A 15,905-nucleotide genomic window follows, 5' to 3' on the forward strand; every position below is an offset into this window, starting at 1 on the left:
TCAAATCTAGTTATATCCTTTTGGATTGCCGGGGCCAGTGGAAATGTGTGAATGCACTGGATTGAATATCAGCCACTCGATCCACGCACACGCCCACTCCGAAGGCCAATGTGATACAGTAATGATAGGTTAGAGAGATGCACAAGGTAAACCGTGGAATGTGTTGCATGCTAACTCCATTTCCTGGATGGGTGAAATGTTTGGTTCATTTTTTCATTTTCAAGGAACTGTTATCTGGTAGAGAACTGAGAGAATATGTATGACGAGCAGTATAAAAAATGTAGAACCTGGTGGTTTTTGAACGGTTCTTTGTGAGGGTACGGTCTATAGCTAGTGTGTAGTGGCGACCAACTGCTACACTAATATTTAATAGCCTCCTGTCCTATTGCAAACTAACCAGCAACCAGCTTATTCTCATATCCACCAGTTACACACGTCCGTTCGTGTGTCCCCCCCCCCCTCCCCCCCCTGCGCTCATTTCATCTCCTTACACACTCACACAGCCAAATGCATTTGGACAAAACAAAAAAGGGCTAAACGTAAAAAAGGGTAAGTTCTCAGAACAAACACAGCCTAACCAGAAAAAACATGCGAACAAGTGCATAGGAACTTTACTCAGGCCTTGTGATGGTCAACAGAGAGGAGAGGAAACAATGAGAGGGGAGGAATCGTTTCTCTTGTGTATAAGCCTTGCTGGAAAAGACCATTAAGGAAAATGGTTTTGCTCCCAGAGCATAATGTATTGGTTTACCATTTCAGTTTGAGCCTCATGGACGCGCTTGTCCTGCCACACCACAAGGCCCATTAACCTGATGTGCAGGGGAGGGCCGTGGGCTATAGCGTCTAAGACAAGAAGAAAGCTTTCACGTGTCCACGACATTATTGTGCTGCAGAACTACTTCTCTTTTTTTCGTTACATCCACAAAAGATACAGCTTATTTCCACGACCGTATTCAAAAAAGTAAGCTTTGGACAACCAGCTAAGACAAAAGAATCAGACGAAAAAAAGAAAAAAAAAAGAAGAAAATCAATTGTCACAATACACTGGAAAACCATTTCATACCAAGAGAATCTTGTTGTCAGGGTTTATTTCTTCCAGCAGCATAATGGAATTGCAAAAAGTGCAGCCTTGCAAACCCATACAGAGAAGTCTCGGAGCAAAGCCACGTTTAATGATGGGGATAATTGATACTGGAGGCTTTGGATCGTGGGATATTTGGCTTTGTTTGTTGGATCCAACAGATAACTGTCACCCAGGATGTAGCAGTTTAGTTATGAGGACGCGGCGTGGGAGATGGGAGATTCCAAATGTGCTTTACATAAACAATGGTTTTGCTCTGGTCTCTGAAAGGGCGGCATGGCTGGTGCAGATGGTATGGATACATTCATGAAGAACAGTGCGGATACAGACGTTGCTTGACTCCCTAATAACTTCTGAGATGGGGAGAGAGATTGATTTGAACCCCCCCTTGTCATAAAACTCCAGCATCCACACACTCCTGTGCTTATAGAACTTCCATCCCCCTTGTTCATATCCTTCTACTGTGTTCCCCAATAATACATGAGACACCCAAAGCAAAGCTGTCTCATTCCCAAGGAGCATTAATGAAATCTACATCTCTGTCTGAGAGGGTATGAAATAATAATGGTGGAACTGAAATTATCACTCTTCACAGTGCCCTAGGATTTAATACATTTTTAATCGAGGTGAGCTTGGCTGGGTGGATCACCACTGTGATTTTTAGATGCTCTCTTTAATGCTTCTCGTGCTGGGCCAGAGAAGTCTGCTTTTTTGTTATAATATATATGCATGTGATCTGGCCAAGACCTACCAAAGCCACATTTTGGACATGGATGTGCACACCTAAATACCAAACCTAAATACCAAACCTAAATATCATAACCTGTTAAATCGTTGTATTGATCATAGAAATCAACAGGGGTTTGGGAATTGGGAAGGAGGGAAGGGTGTGGTTTCAATCTAAGCCAATTTGACAATGAGCTCAGACCGTAAGTGGCCCCAGCCAGCCTTGGGGGGAGATTCCATCTGAGAAAGATTAAGCATGGGATTTAATGAGTGTAATGATCAAAGCCAACGACCACCTGTGCTGTGGAAGGGCATGCTAAAAAGGCAACTGTACCCAACGGAGGGATAGATGACGACTGAATCTGAATACATGGCTATAATGGTGTATACATACAGTAAGAGGGAGAATAAAGATACAGTATATGAAAATATGCTCATATAAGCTATAAATGTCCTGTATGTGTGTATTTATTGGTAAATAAATGCACAAAATAGACTGCTCTGGTACAGGCTTTTCTATCACAGCACCCTGAGAAAAAAAAGGAACAAACTAGTAAAAACTTAGAATAGACAAAACAATAAACATTAATATATTCCACTATGATGGAAAGGCATAGCATTCCGTCAATCAAAAGATCTCAGTCAAAGGGTCGAACCAGCCTTTATGCTAACAGTAAGACGACTAGAGCACTAGTGGTAGGCTGAAAATGGTGGCATATTTACTGAGCTGACGGATGTCCGCTTTAAATTGTTTTTTGGTCTAATTTAACTGTCCTCCTTGCTACCACTGTCTTTTGTGGGACTATTTCTTTTTTTTATTTTATTTTTTTATTATTATTTCTCTTCTAGAAATGTACTGTATAATATAATGCATAAATGTGTCAGTGTATCGAGACTTCAAACAAGAGGTAATGTGTTTCTCATTTCTCCCTTCCTTGCGTTCTTTCGTTCCTGGCAGCATTGTGGTGGAGTAGGTTATTATTTGGCACTTCATTAAAAGGCAAGGCGGCCTGTCCTTAGACTAGAGCAGGCCACCCCTGCCTGTTAACAGTCGTGTAGAGCAGCTGCGCAGGGCAGCAAGCAATGTGGCGAAGGGAGGCCAGGGATTGGGGACAAGGATTTGGGGTCAAAGGACTCATCCCAGGTGGGACAGTGTTGCTGTGTGACCCTTGAGCAGATCTCTAAACCCCCGAGGTGTTAAGGAGTTCAGTAATACCGAAAAGCTTTGGATTAAAGATTGTTCTAAATGAAGGATTTAATCTGTAGTTTAAAGCAGATTGTTTTAGACAATTGTTTGTGTTGTTTTGGCCTCTTTTTTTCCAGTATTTTCTTTTTCTTCACGAGTGAAATGTACTGCAGTAAGGAAATATAAAGCACCAATAATAATGGTTATTTAGCTGTATGGCGGTCATGTTGTTGTAAAAAGATGCAATGATTTAGCAGTATGTTCTTTTGGAAAAGGGGAAACCTTGGACTAGATTTTTTTTTTCAACAAGACATGATACATGTATCACAACAAGTGATGTGAATATTAGTTGATGCATTCAACCTTTTTGAGACTGTGAACTGCCCATCCTCCTCACACAACCAGCACCCTCCTCTCCCACTAAGTAAAGCCAGAAAGCAGCTATACACGGCAATGGAGTTAGCGGGCTGTGATCACCTTAGATCTGAGAGATAGGAATAACCACACCACAGAGAAGTGAACAGACGCTTTAAGACTAAGACGGCTTGTTTTGGACCGGGCTCCCTCTCTCCACCACATGTCATGCAAAGTGTATGAGACACTCAGGGAGATGGCCATGACAGGGCTCTAGAAAGCAAACGATAGAGGGAGGGTGGGTGGGGGAAAACAACACTTGGGGAGAAGACAGCGATAGAGAGCAAGGGAGTGAGAGAGACAGAGAAATAGAATCTGGTAGCTCGGACTCAGTACCCCCCACCCCCCCCTTTCCCTGCCCCCAATTCTTCTTCTTAGAGCTGAGGGTGAGCGGCTTGTCCTGATTATTTTTTGTGGACAGAGTTGCTTGAAGAACCAGCAGGTGCTTTTATGGACGTCGCTCTTCAGATCTGCTGGGCAAGCCAAGGCCCTTCGTTCTGCAAAGGTCCCCCCAAGGCAAAGGAAGAGCATAGAAATCAGAACCTGGGGGAGGGCGCTCAGAGCAGTGCCTGCAAAACAAACAAACAGAAAAAACACAGAAAAGTCCCATCAGGCCCAGTGTTGTTTTTGGCAGAAAATTTGGATTTTAGTTTTAGTCATAGTCTTTTGAATAGTTTTCATTTAGTTTTAGTCACATTTTAGTCACCTGGAATGTGTTAGTGTTAGTCTCGTTTTAGTCGACTAAATGTCATGAGATTTTAGTCGACTAAATCTACAGTTGATTTAGTCGACTAAAATGTATTTTGGTGGGCCTTGATGCCGTCGTGAGGACTGTTTTTACACTTGCTGAAAATAGCTGATCTACAAGCCCACAACGCGTCGCAGCGCGACACGTTGTGAGCTTGTAGATCGGCTATTTTCAGCATGCAACCAAGTGTAAAATGACCTATACTGGATCTCTTGTCCACTAGTCCCTTCCTAACATTTTAGTCTTTAGTTTTTATTTGTTGACGAAATTGTCAGTATATTTAGTCTTAGTTTTAGTCATCATAGCACATTTTTCATTTAGTTTCCATTTAGTTTTCTTTAGTGGAAAAAGGTAGTCGACGAACATTTTTCGTCTTGACGAAAACAACACTGATCAGGCCTCCATTTTCTCCCCAAACATGTTATGAGTCATATACGGAGAGAGTGGAGACGATTCAATTTCCTCTCCACTGAGGTTTCCCTCGAGGGGTTTCAACTGCGGGGCTTATCTCGTTCTAGGAACAAAGCTAGACTGAAAAGCAGTGAATAAACGGTAATGCCAGTATGTAACCTGCAAGTTCTCTGGGCTTTGATAGAAATGCACTGGCAGGAGTTAGGAAAACAATTGCATATGTAACCGTAATCCTTGTGTTATGCTAAGCCCAGGGCCCTGGATCAGTTCTTGTTTAACGCATTCAGGCCTGACGTCGAAATTTAAAAAAAAAAGTTTTCTAAATCATGACAATTTTCGGAAAGATTTGAGGCACATTTTAACGATTTTTCAAAAATAGCAGACCTACAAGTTCATAGCGCGCCACTCGGTGGCGCGCTATGAGCTTGTAGATCTGCTATTTTTCAATAGCTAAATTATAACAATGTTTAAAACACCAAAAGGGGTTCCCGCCCCAAAATGGGTTAATGGTTAATGTGGTTAAACGCTAACGTGACATGGATGCGTTCCAGGTCTCAATGGATTAACAGGAACAATCTTTTATCTTTCCTATCCTTTTATCTTGCCCCGTCTCGATAATTTACGAAGATCTCAGATGGCTAGTGCACTTGGCACAGCAAGCTTTGTTGCATGACAACAGAGTTCATTCATTGATAAGAAACCACTCTTCCCTTTAGACATATTTGTGTGGTCATGTAATGCCAAGAACTGATTCATATCTAATCTCTCTTGCAGTTTTTGTTTGTATATTGTTTATCTTCTGTATGGGATGACGTTAACATACAGGCCACTTGATGTAAGGTCTTAGAGTTGAAAGGAGGTTCCCCTTTGTGTGGGTATTTGACTGAAGAAGACCAGTTTGGTCTCTAGATATTGCTACTGAACAACTTGAATTCCAGTATGCAGATATTCTTTCATCATTTCACGGATCCAGCACCTGGAGTTCTTAATACTTATCCTAGATTTTGGATGTACTCATATGACTCTTCTCTTTGAATGGAAGGTGTACTGTGTGCCAGACCTACATGTTTATATGGGAAACCATTTTTCCCAAGCTTTCTCACACTGGGGGTCTCAAGGACCTTTTCAGAAATTGCTTGTGGCTTTAAACCAGTAATTCCCTGCTGTCTTTTTGGATTGTCTGCAGCATGGTTTTGATCCAAGACTTGTAATAGCTCATTTAGCTGGGCTGAAGAGAATGATGGATACCATCTTCTCTTTCAGGACTCACATCTGGAATGTGTAATGAAGAACAGTCAAAGTCATTCCCCCATTTGCCTTGGGTGTCGGGGAATAATAGATGAGCTGCCTATGACACTGAAATGGGGTGATAAGAGTAGACGCAGGAACGCATAGTGGCTGGTGGATGGACACTGTCAAGTCCATCACTGTTTCAGTAATCTATATTTACGCAGGGCCACGATTAAGGCTAGGCTAATAATGACATCTCCGCATTCAGTGTGTCTCGCAGAATTCTCATTCTCCGCTCAATGTTAGCTTTGATCTTAGGTCATTCCTGTGAGTGGAACAATGTGCTACTCCATCTGTGTCCCAAGGGTTTTTCATCACATCATCGGTAGAACATGAGGAGAGCAGGAGACGTGAACAAGTAGCCTTGTCAGCTGGACCAGAGATATGTCGGATCATAAGCCCAGCTGGACTGAATTCTCATTTGCACGTTTTGTATAATACACTAAGTTGAGTCTGATCTCAGCGAGTGCCTATTTCTTCTTTGTGAACGGCCATTCTATCTCGGGCAGTGCAAAGGAAAGGCTTGATTGGCATGCTGGTCAGGGTGAGCAAATTGAGCATGACTGTGGGATTGGGAAAGAGGGATCCTTGAATGAGGTGAACTGTGAACTTTAAAGGCATGAGAGAGGGGCTGGAATGGGAAGCAAACAAAAAGTGAAATCGTCAGTTTGTTGTGACTGGAGTGGTGTTGGTGAGGACGGCATTGTGAGTCACTGAGCCGTTCTCTTTTATAGAGCTTCACAACTTCCTGAAGCATCCCTCAATTGTGTGTCAACATTCTGCCTCTGAAAGCGAGTATTGAATACACGGGGAGAATGCACACATTTCACTGGCAGAGCAAAGACCTCTGTTATTTGGAAGTTGAACCCGCTCACAGTGTGTGACTCTGAGTTCTGCTGTAGGTCTGAATAAAGTCCATACTAGTACTATACTGTTTATTAAATTAAAGGTGGTGTTGTATTTTTCTGTTAAAATAGGTGTTGAATAGTTCTATAATCTAACGGCAATCACTGCTGTGCACTAACAGGGGTCTCTTTGTCTCTCCAGCTCTTTAGTAAATAGAAAATACACACCAATTGTATCCAACCAGGAGAGAGAACTTGTACACCAAAAGGGATATAGAAATTACATTGGAAGTGACGAAACTAAAATATTGGCAGACAAAACATAACTGAAACATTAACATTTAAGCTGATAAATTAGTTTTGGGTTCTCTCTGCCATCCTGGCCATCCTGACCAAAACATTTTCTGTTTACTGAAGAACTTGTGTGTTAACACACACACACACACACACACACACACACACACACACACACACACACACACACACACACACACACACACACACACACACACTATAGCAATGTTTACTATCAAATATAGAGCTTTTACATTACATTTAAAACTAATTAAACACCTTTTAATGGCAAATAAAGTGTATAATGATGTGGCCCTCCTTCTATGGAATGACCTTTAGTGAGTCTTTGTTTTCAGCTTTGTTCCACTACCTCTGAAGTTTTGTATGGGAAGTATAGGAGCCAATTAAAAGTATTCTGATCCTTCCAAATTGTAAGAAAATACCCTAACAACAACTCTCCAATCCGTAATTCACTATAGATTGTAAAAACAACTTCTTTAGAGAATGACATTTCTATGACTTTCATTTGCCTTCCCGTTAAAAAAAATGATTATCCGTGCCTTAATTTATACTCCGTTGCGCGACGGTGTCGCAACGCGTCGTTAGCTTGAAAATCTGTTCCTTTGGGCAAGTGACACTGTCGTACCACAGAGTATAAATTAGTCTTTAACCCATTTTGACCTGAGATCAGATTCTAAAAAATGTCTTCTACATCCTGACAGTTTTCTGAAAAAGCTATGTTAGTCGTTCTTCGATTTTTCAAAAATAGCAGATCTACAAGCTCATAGCGCGCCACTCGGTGGCGCGCTATGAGCTTGTAGATCTGCTATTTTTCAATAGCTAAAGCATAACATAATGCTAACACCAAAGGGGGTTCCCGGCTTCCGCCCAAAATGGGTTAAGGGAATGACATGATTGTGTCTGCTCACACAGCGCTCTCCCACTACGGGGTTAATTTATGGCTGCCCTTGGCAGGCTGGCATTGTATGGTTGGCACCTCCTGCAGGGATATTGTGCCCCGTCTAGTTCCTCTGTCTCTCACGCGATCTGGGAAAGACATGAATGGGTCCTGTTTTGCTGGAAACGATGACGAAAAATGTTTGTCGATTACCCTTTTTTTTTCACTGACGAAAATCTAACAAAAACTAAATAAAAACTAACCTATGATGACTAAAACTGAGACTAAATATATTGACAATTTTGTCAACAAATAAAAACTAGACTAAAATGTTAGGGAGGGACTAGTGGAGAAGAGATTCAGTAGAACTAAAAAAACAAGTCATTTTATGTTTGGCTGCAATCGGGTGCAAGCTCTACAAGCTTGTAGATCGGCTATTTTCAGCATGCAACCAAGTCTAAAATGTGCCATTACGACGCCATCAAGGCACCGCCAAAATACATTTTAGTTGACTAAATCAACTGTAGATTTAGTCAACTAAAATCTTATATTTAGTCGACTAAACTATTGACCAAACCTAAACATTTCAGATGACTAAAATATGACAAACAAAATGAAATTTCATTCAAAAGACTGATTAAAAAACCCTAGTCCTGTGCTGCTCAGTTCATGGACAGAGCCGTGCTGTGGCAATCTAACATGTACATAGTCTACACGTTTGAGTTCATATCTGGATAGAATGCCATTGTTTCACTCACTGTGTTACCAGTGAAAACTGCTTGGTGTTTACCGCTTATGCCTGTCACCGTCATACAATGAAAATAGCCGATCTACAAGCTCACAATGCATTGCATGGCGATGTGTCGTGAGCCTGTAGATCTGCTATTTTCGCTGTGCAACACTGGTTTATGATGCGTTGGCATATAGTGTAGACTTAGGCTATTCTTGAAAACGTTCCCCTATAACAACATGCCCAGAATACACACCAGGGGTAATGTACTTCATTAAATGACATGTTTGTGTTGCAGACGGTGCAAAAGAAATGTTGATAAATACAAGGTTTCTTTTTTTCATCGCTAAATGCACACAAAGACGGGCTTTGCTTTTCTGGACTGTAAGTCAAATATCCTTTCATGGGAAAGAAACACAGCGCTGAGAAACTCAACCCTGCAAAGTATTATCTTTGGTAGAGGGTTTTTTAATTGACTTCATCAGATCGAAAGAAAAGGCTTATTCCTCTTCAGTTGACTTGACGCTAAGGTTTCTAGTACAACCGTCTCCCTTTTAACCCACTCAGGGCGGGAACCCCTTTTGGTGTTTGAAAAATAGCAGATCTACAAGCTCATAGCGCGCCACCGAGTGCCGCGCTATGAACTTGTAGGTCTGCTATTTTTGAAAAATCGTTAAAATGTGCCTCAAATCTTTCAGAAAACTGTCATGATTTAGAAAACATTTTTTTTTAAATTTCGACGTCAGGCCTGAATGGGTTAAAAGGAAATATATTAAATTACACCGCATGAAAAATAGCCATTAGCTTCTGGAGCAATATGAAGATATGCAAGCCGGCATAAGTCCAATAATCTGTTAAGACGGCGATAGTTTTTTTCGGGGGCCAACAATAACATCCTTGTGTGGGAGAGGTCGAGTTGAAACGGCGTCTATGACGGTCATTAACAGATTTCCCAGTCTTCCTCTAACGGTTTGAACTTTCCACTTGCGGTCCAAACCTTCCTGAGTGACTCTGCCAAGAGAGGATTTGAGAGGCCTCTTGGATTCCAGTTTTCTTAGCGATATGAAACGTGACACTTTTATTGCCTCATCATATCACTCTCAAGATTTACAGAATGATAAAATGCAGTCTATGATTGTACAGTATACAAGTTGAGCTTGAGTATTTACTATATTCTACTATACTGTATAAAACTGAAATTCGGGGCATGAACTGGCCTAGACTCTGGCTTTACAGTGAATTAAAATGTAAATAGATTTTCTAGCATATGAGAGTTTAAAAGAAAAATCACACCCGTAGCCTACGCATGTAAAGTGAGGGGCGCTCTTATCATCGTACATCATCATGGCGTAACATGTCGATTTGCTCGTCGACATATGACGTACATTCTCCATTCTTTGTGTAAGATGAAAATCTACACTAATAGCTGAATATAGGAGGGGCTAGCACCCCTCGAAAAACAGTTATAATGCAGTTATGTGGAATTTGTGGGACACTGTCAGGGTACCACTGTGAGTGAGCTTCAGCCCCAAATAGTTTTGTCGTGCAGACATGACTTTGTGTTGGGAGACAGTGGTGAATTTAGGAAGGGATTTTTTTTTTCAAACTGCCACTGTGGATTCAACCACCCACCCGCCCACACTCCACAAATATTTGTTTTAATTGTTGTGTTCGTGTGTCATGCATTTCTCCTGTTTTGCTCGTGTGCTGTGCACTTCTGCTGTGCATCCTCCTGTTCTGAGTGTGGGCCCATGTCCATGATTTTATATTCTGATATCTGAGCAGTTTGTACATTTGTACAGTACAGTTGGGTGCCACCGATATTGTCCCTTATCATTTGACCCATTTAGGCCTGACCTCAAAATTTAAAAAAATCCTTCTAAATCCTCCAGTTTTCTGAAATAAATATTTTCACGATTTTTCAAAAATAGCAGACCTACAAGGTAGCGCGCCACTCGGTGGCGCGCTATGAGCTTGTAGATCTGCTATTTTTCAATAGCTAAATTATAACATAATGTTTAAAACACCAAAAGGGGTTCCCGCCCAAAATGGGTTAACTGTCCTTTTGCGCAGATCACGCAAACCTCAGCAAAAAGAAAAAGACAATATCGATGGCCTCCAACTGTACAGTAGTTACAGAGATAAATAAATGAAACAAACTCACCGGCTCACATGTTTTTTTTGCAAAACCGTACATTTTGTTGACTAGGATGGCAGAATTTTTTGCTTCGCTTTGCCCGGGTGAACAGCCAGTGTCGCGGACTCGCTGGAAGCAGTCTTTTCAGATTCAGTATCTAAAGGCTCTCCCACCACAGCTCCATGTAGGCTCGTCCACGTTCCACCACAGTGAGTGTAACATTCTGGCTGTGTTCAAGTAGGCAGATCTGCTTAGATTCTGTGCAGATCTTCTACAAAAAGGTCTGACATGGTACTGGTATGTAATGGAACATACTAACCAACACTAGGGTTTAAGTCTAACTGTCTTAAGTCTGTTTCCGAAAGACAATCTCCCCTTGCCCCCCGACACTCCATACAGAAACAGTTTGTTGAAATAAGTAAGGAAGAACTTGGCTGTCCTGCACCTTAAAGGAGCATTCAGTGATTTGGGTGATTTTGAAAACCACCCAGTCCGCCCCGGTAACAAAATGTGCACATGCACGCTCTACAGTGGGGGGAAGTGCAACAGGCCAACAGCATGTGCACCAAGGCCCGCCCCCACTCGATCATGATTGGAGGAAGGCCCCTCTCATCCTGATTGGAGGAAGGCTTTGTCACCCGCCACCAAAACTGAAACTAGGGTTTTTTGACCCCAGGGGCTCACTGGGGACAGGGAGGAACTCCTTATATAGTCAGCACACACTCTAGTAGGGAGGATTATCCAGAAAAAAAGGAAAAATAAGTGATATTTGAATTAAGTCAAATCACTGAATATACCTTTAACCCTATCAAACACCTTTGAAATGAATTGCAATGTCAAATGTGAGCCAGACCTAATCGCCCATCATCAATGTCTGACCTCAATATTATCTCCACCAGGCAGGTGGTGATATTGTAATCGTGTGTGTGTGTGTGTGTGTGTTGGGCATGGTACAGTAAGTACACTGTGTACATAATGGTCTGTATGTGCACACAGTCACATGCAGCATGTGCACACAGTCACGTAGGGGGCGGCAGTGGCGCAGGGGTAGAGGAGGGGGCAGGTAGAGCAGCCGGATGCATGGGAACCGTGGGGTTCCCAGTTCGAACCCGGGCTCCCCCAGAGTTAGTGTTGAAGTGTCCTTGAGCAAGACGCTGAACTCCAAGTTGCTCCCGATGTGCAGGCTGGTGCCTTGCATGGTTTCCTCCACCATCGGTGTATGAATGTGTGTGTGTGTGTGTGTGTGTGTGTGTGTGTGTGTGTGTGTGTGTGTGTGTGTGTGTGTGTGTGTGTGTGTGTGTGTGTGTGTGTGTGTGTGTGTGTGTGTGTGTGTGTGTGTGTGTGTGTGTGTGAGAGAATGGGTGAATGTAAAGCACTTTGTATAAGCATACACATGCGTGTACTGTGTATGTGTGTGTGCAGCTAATCGCGAAAACTACTAGGCCAAACGGCATCATATAATGTATTGTTGTGCACACTGACAGCAGGCCAGGCCGAGAAACTCATTCTGGAATATTTTTCAAATCTATGTCACTTTTGTGAATTAATAATTGCAGTGCAGTTTTCCCTCCAAGCTATGGGACACGCGTCCCGCTAGGCCATGCACAGAAAATAGCCAATCGGCATGCAAGCTGAGTATTATCTTGAATATGGGATCTACTCCAGCCCTATTTACAACGCTCTTGTTCCTAACTTACTCCGGCCGCAGGTGTGCAACAATACACTGGCATACTTTGCACTGTGGTTGATAATCCATCCATGCATGTAAAACAGATATTTGTTCACAGAATCCTTTAGTCTCATACGCTCAGTCATGTACATGTTGGTCTTATTGGTGAATTATCTTGACACAAGGAATTAACAGTTACAGGTAGCATCCTTTTTGGGCGTACAGTAGCCCTACTCCACATTGCCCCACGCTTTGCGTTTCCATACTGTACATACTGTACAGCAGTGGTTCCCAAAGTGGGGTCCGGGGACCCCCAAGGGTACTTGAGGGAGTTCCAGGGGGGACCCAGCTAAATGATCATTTGGAACCAAATGGACCCTTATGGGTCTGTAACTCAGAGAGTGTACAAATGCATTTGGTTCCATTTGTACACTCTCAGAGTTAAATTAGCATTGATTTTACAATATAAATTGCGGGTCCCAGAGATAGAAATGCTATTAAATGGGGGTCCGTAGACTAATGCATGTCAAACTGGGGGTCCTTGAAATGGCTAGAGCCATAAAAATCTTCTCTTATTGGGATCTTTTCAAATGGGGGTCCGCGGGCTAATGAGTGACAATTTGGGGGTCCTTGACATGAAAAGGTTTGGGAACCACTGCTGTACACAACACACACGCACAACCACCAAAACATTGTCATCACATGCTCTCACAGACAGACGGGAGGGAGGTATAGAGGGCATTGCCTCCTGGCTGAGATTTGCCCTGCTCCGGCGGTGACCTTTTCTAGTAATCGGATTGGGTATTGTGGCTAAATAGAAGTAAATCACAAGCATTATTTATGGAGTTGCCCACCCCTTTGGTTCTATAACAATCTCAACTATTCTTGGACGGATTTTCACTAGTTGGAACACTGCTGTTGCAATTTGCTTTCATTCAGCCATAAGAGCATTAGTGAGGTCAGACACCTTTTTTTTTTTTTTTAGGTCTGGCTTACATTTGATATTTTCAGAAAGCGGTTATGATGAGGTTAAGGTCATGGGCTCTGTGCAGGACAGTCGGGTTCTGCGCAAGTGTGGGTGGGACGGGGGAATTGTCATTCTGAGACAGGAAACGGCCATCTATAATAAACCTCCACGAGCACACAATAATATTGTCTATTATGTCTTTGCAGCTGTAGCACTGGGATTTCCATTCACTGACAATTTAAGAGCTTTTTTTGTTTTAGAAAGACTCATTAGAAAGGGTGTCCACTGACGTTTTTGGTCATATCGTGGTAGCTTAACCCGCCTCTGGTGCGATATACGTTGAGTGAACAAACAAGACATTCTGTGGACTTTGTAGTTTGGCCTCAAAATTAGAAATCACAATCAACAGTATTTGAAACACATGCCGTTTAGAATAATATTTAACCCATTTTGGGGCGGGAACCCCTTTTGTTGTTATAATTTAGCTATTGAAAAATAGCAGATCTACGAGCTCGTAGCGCGCCACCGAGTGGCGCGCTACGAGCTTGTAGGTCTGCTATTTTTGAAAAATCGTAAAAATGTGGCTGTGAATGTTTTTAACTCGGGTCTAAATGGGTTAAATAAGAAGAACAACTTGTCGCCATTATGTCTTATTACTGTATGAGAGCTTCTTTGTTGTTAGCATCAGTTCAACAACTGTTTTGTTTGTTCCGTAATTTTACAACAAGCTTCTGCCCACGCTGGAGGTCTAGTAAAAACTCACCTTGTTCTAGAACGGCATGGGCCCCTTGTGGGAAAGACGGGGCCGTGGGCGTCTCCTCTTCCAACCGGCCGGTCTGTGACCACCCCTGCCGGTGTTCTGCTGGACCACCTTCCGCACCGTAGCCGCCTCTTCCAGCGCTCTGCCGTGCTCCGTGGAGGCCATGGGACCTGGAGAACAAACACAGGACAGGTATGACCATTAGAACCCCAAGATCCATGTGCCACTTTTATTTTTATTTTTCATTGATATTTTTAGTTAGGCATCAGTATATGTGACCAGATTTGACTGAGAGACTGCCATCGCGCAAATTCCAGCTTTTCACCAGAGGAGAATTTTTTTTGTTTTTGTTTTTTTTTCCAAAATGAGTTTATAGCACAGGCAGACTCTTCACATCCTAGAGCATGTCTGAAATAAGTGTCAGAGCTGAAATCGACATGTAAATATGAAATAGATGCTTAAACATGTAGCTAGGTGTAATGTTAGAGTCCACAGAAGTGATCCTTTCAAGCCTGTTTTCTCAACTCGCTGTTTTCTGCAAGACATTACTCTATAAGCCATATCTCCAAAACTGGTGGGTCAAACTGAACAACCAATATGTCAATTTTAAGCTATGATTCCCTGCTTTCACATGACATGAAAAAACTAAAATTCAAAAAAAATCCAATGGCAGTCCCTCAGTCAAATTTAGTCACATATGGTGTCATTTCAGTCACATCATATATACAATAGTTATTTAAGTATACTGTACATGGAATGACAGCCTTTTATAATACTTCTGATTAGATTGCTTTGCCCACTCCATTTTCCATTTCTAAACCCATGCACAAACAAACATAACAGACATCAGAGCATGCGCCACTCTGATTGCCATTTCACAACCTACTCATCTCATAAAACGGGTGGTTTTCAACCATTTTGATACCATTACCAGGGCCCACTATTTATGCAGCATTTGAGCCACGGACGACCATTTGAGGAGGTTTAGTCTCTCAGACCCAAAACTAAAGATTTGTTTTGTTTTTGTCCACAATTCTATGCTGTATTTAGGAGAGATAGCAGGCAAACGTTCATCAAAATAACAATTCTTCTACATTTTCGACTTCTTGTAAATGAAGCAATTCAGATGTTTAACAATAATTTAACTCTTTTTCGCTCTCAAGAGTTAAAGATCTATATAAGGGTCCATTTGGTTAACAACTCTCCATCATTTAGCTGGGGACCACCTGGAATCTTCTCAAGGACCACTGGTGGTCCCCGGAACACTGGTTGAACACCACTGTCATAAACAAACAGGAGAAAGGCGCGGTATTGGTGAGGTGCTGCTGACCTCGGTAAATAAGTCTAAAAGTGAAGAAAAGGCTGCACACTATCGTATCCACGATGCAGGACTTATTTAAATAAAGAAGAATAAAAAAACCAACATTTTGACCTGGAAAGGTCTTCATTCCCCGAAGAGGACATTTCCAACCTAACCGATTTCAACCTATAATCTCATGCCATAGTGTTACATTTTTAAATGCCAGCCATCTCTGTCAAATCTCTCTAGTAATATCATAGTGTACAGGGAGAAAGCATTCATGGGGGGTATAATGGATGAGGAAAGTAGAGACGTGTATAGATGAGTGAGAGAGTTGTAGGCCACCCAGCATCGTGTAGTTAAGTTCATCAAATCAGTGCGGTGGAACCAAAGCAGATCTAGCTATATAGCCAGTTAAAAGGCCTTGTGTCTCATGTCTCTGTCACACT

The 15,905-nt window shown here is 42.2% G+C and overlaps 2 protein-coding genes across 2 annotated transcripts in view; one reads left to right on the top strand and one right to left on the bottom strand.

Annotated features, from left to right (window-relative positions):
- The window catches only part of xpnpep2 (X-prolyl aminopeptidase (aminopeptidase P) 2, membrane-bound), a 178,314-nt gene that overhangs the window by 26,749 nt on the left and 135,660 nt on the right, over positions 1-15,905 (top strand). Inside the window, exon 4 of the mRNA XM_079521369.1 lies at positions 14,170-14,348. The gene's annotated coding sequence lies outside the window, so the exon portion shown is untranslated. The remainder of the gene's footprint in view (positions 1-14,169; positions 14,349-15,905) is intronic.
- The window catches only part of apln (apelin), a 31,984-nt gene continuing 19,811 nt past the window's right edge, over positions 3,733-15,905 (bottom strand). The window contains exons 2-3 of the mRNA XM_079523789.1: positions 14,160-14,326; positions 3,733-3,976 (exon numbers count right to left, since the gene is read on the bottom strand). Coding sequence (XP_079379915.1) covers positions 14,166-14,326 — 161 coding nt within the window. The 3' untranslated portion in view covers positions 3,733-3,976; positions 14,160-14,165. The remainder of the gene's footprint in view (positions 3,977-14,159; positions 14,327-15,905) is intronic.

The sequence above is a fragment of the Electrona antarctica genome (genome assembly GCF_951216825.1).
Source record: "Electrona antarctica genome assembly, chromosome: 1".
In the NCBI taxonomy this organism is placed as follows: Eukaryota; Metazoa; Chordata; class Actinopteri; order Myctophiformes; family Myctophidae; genus Electrona; species Electrona antarctica.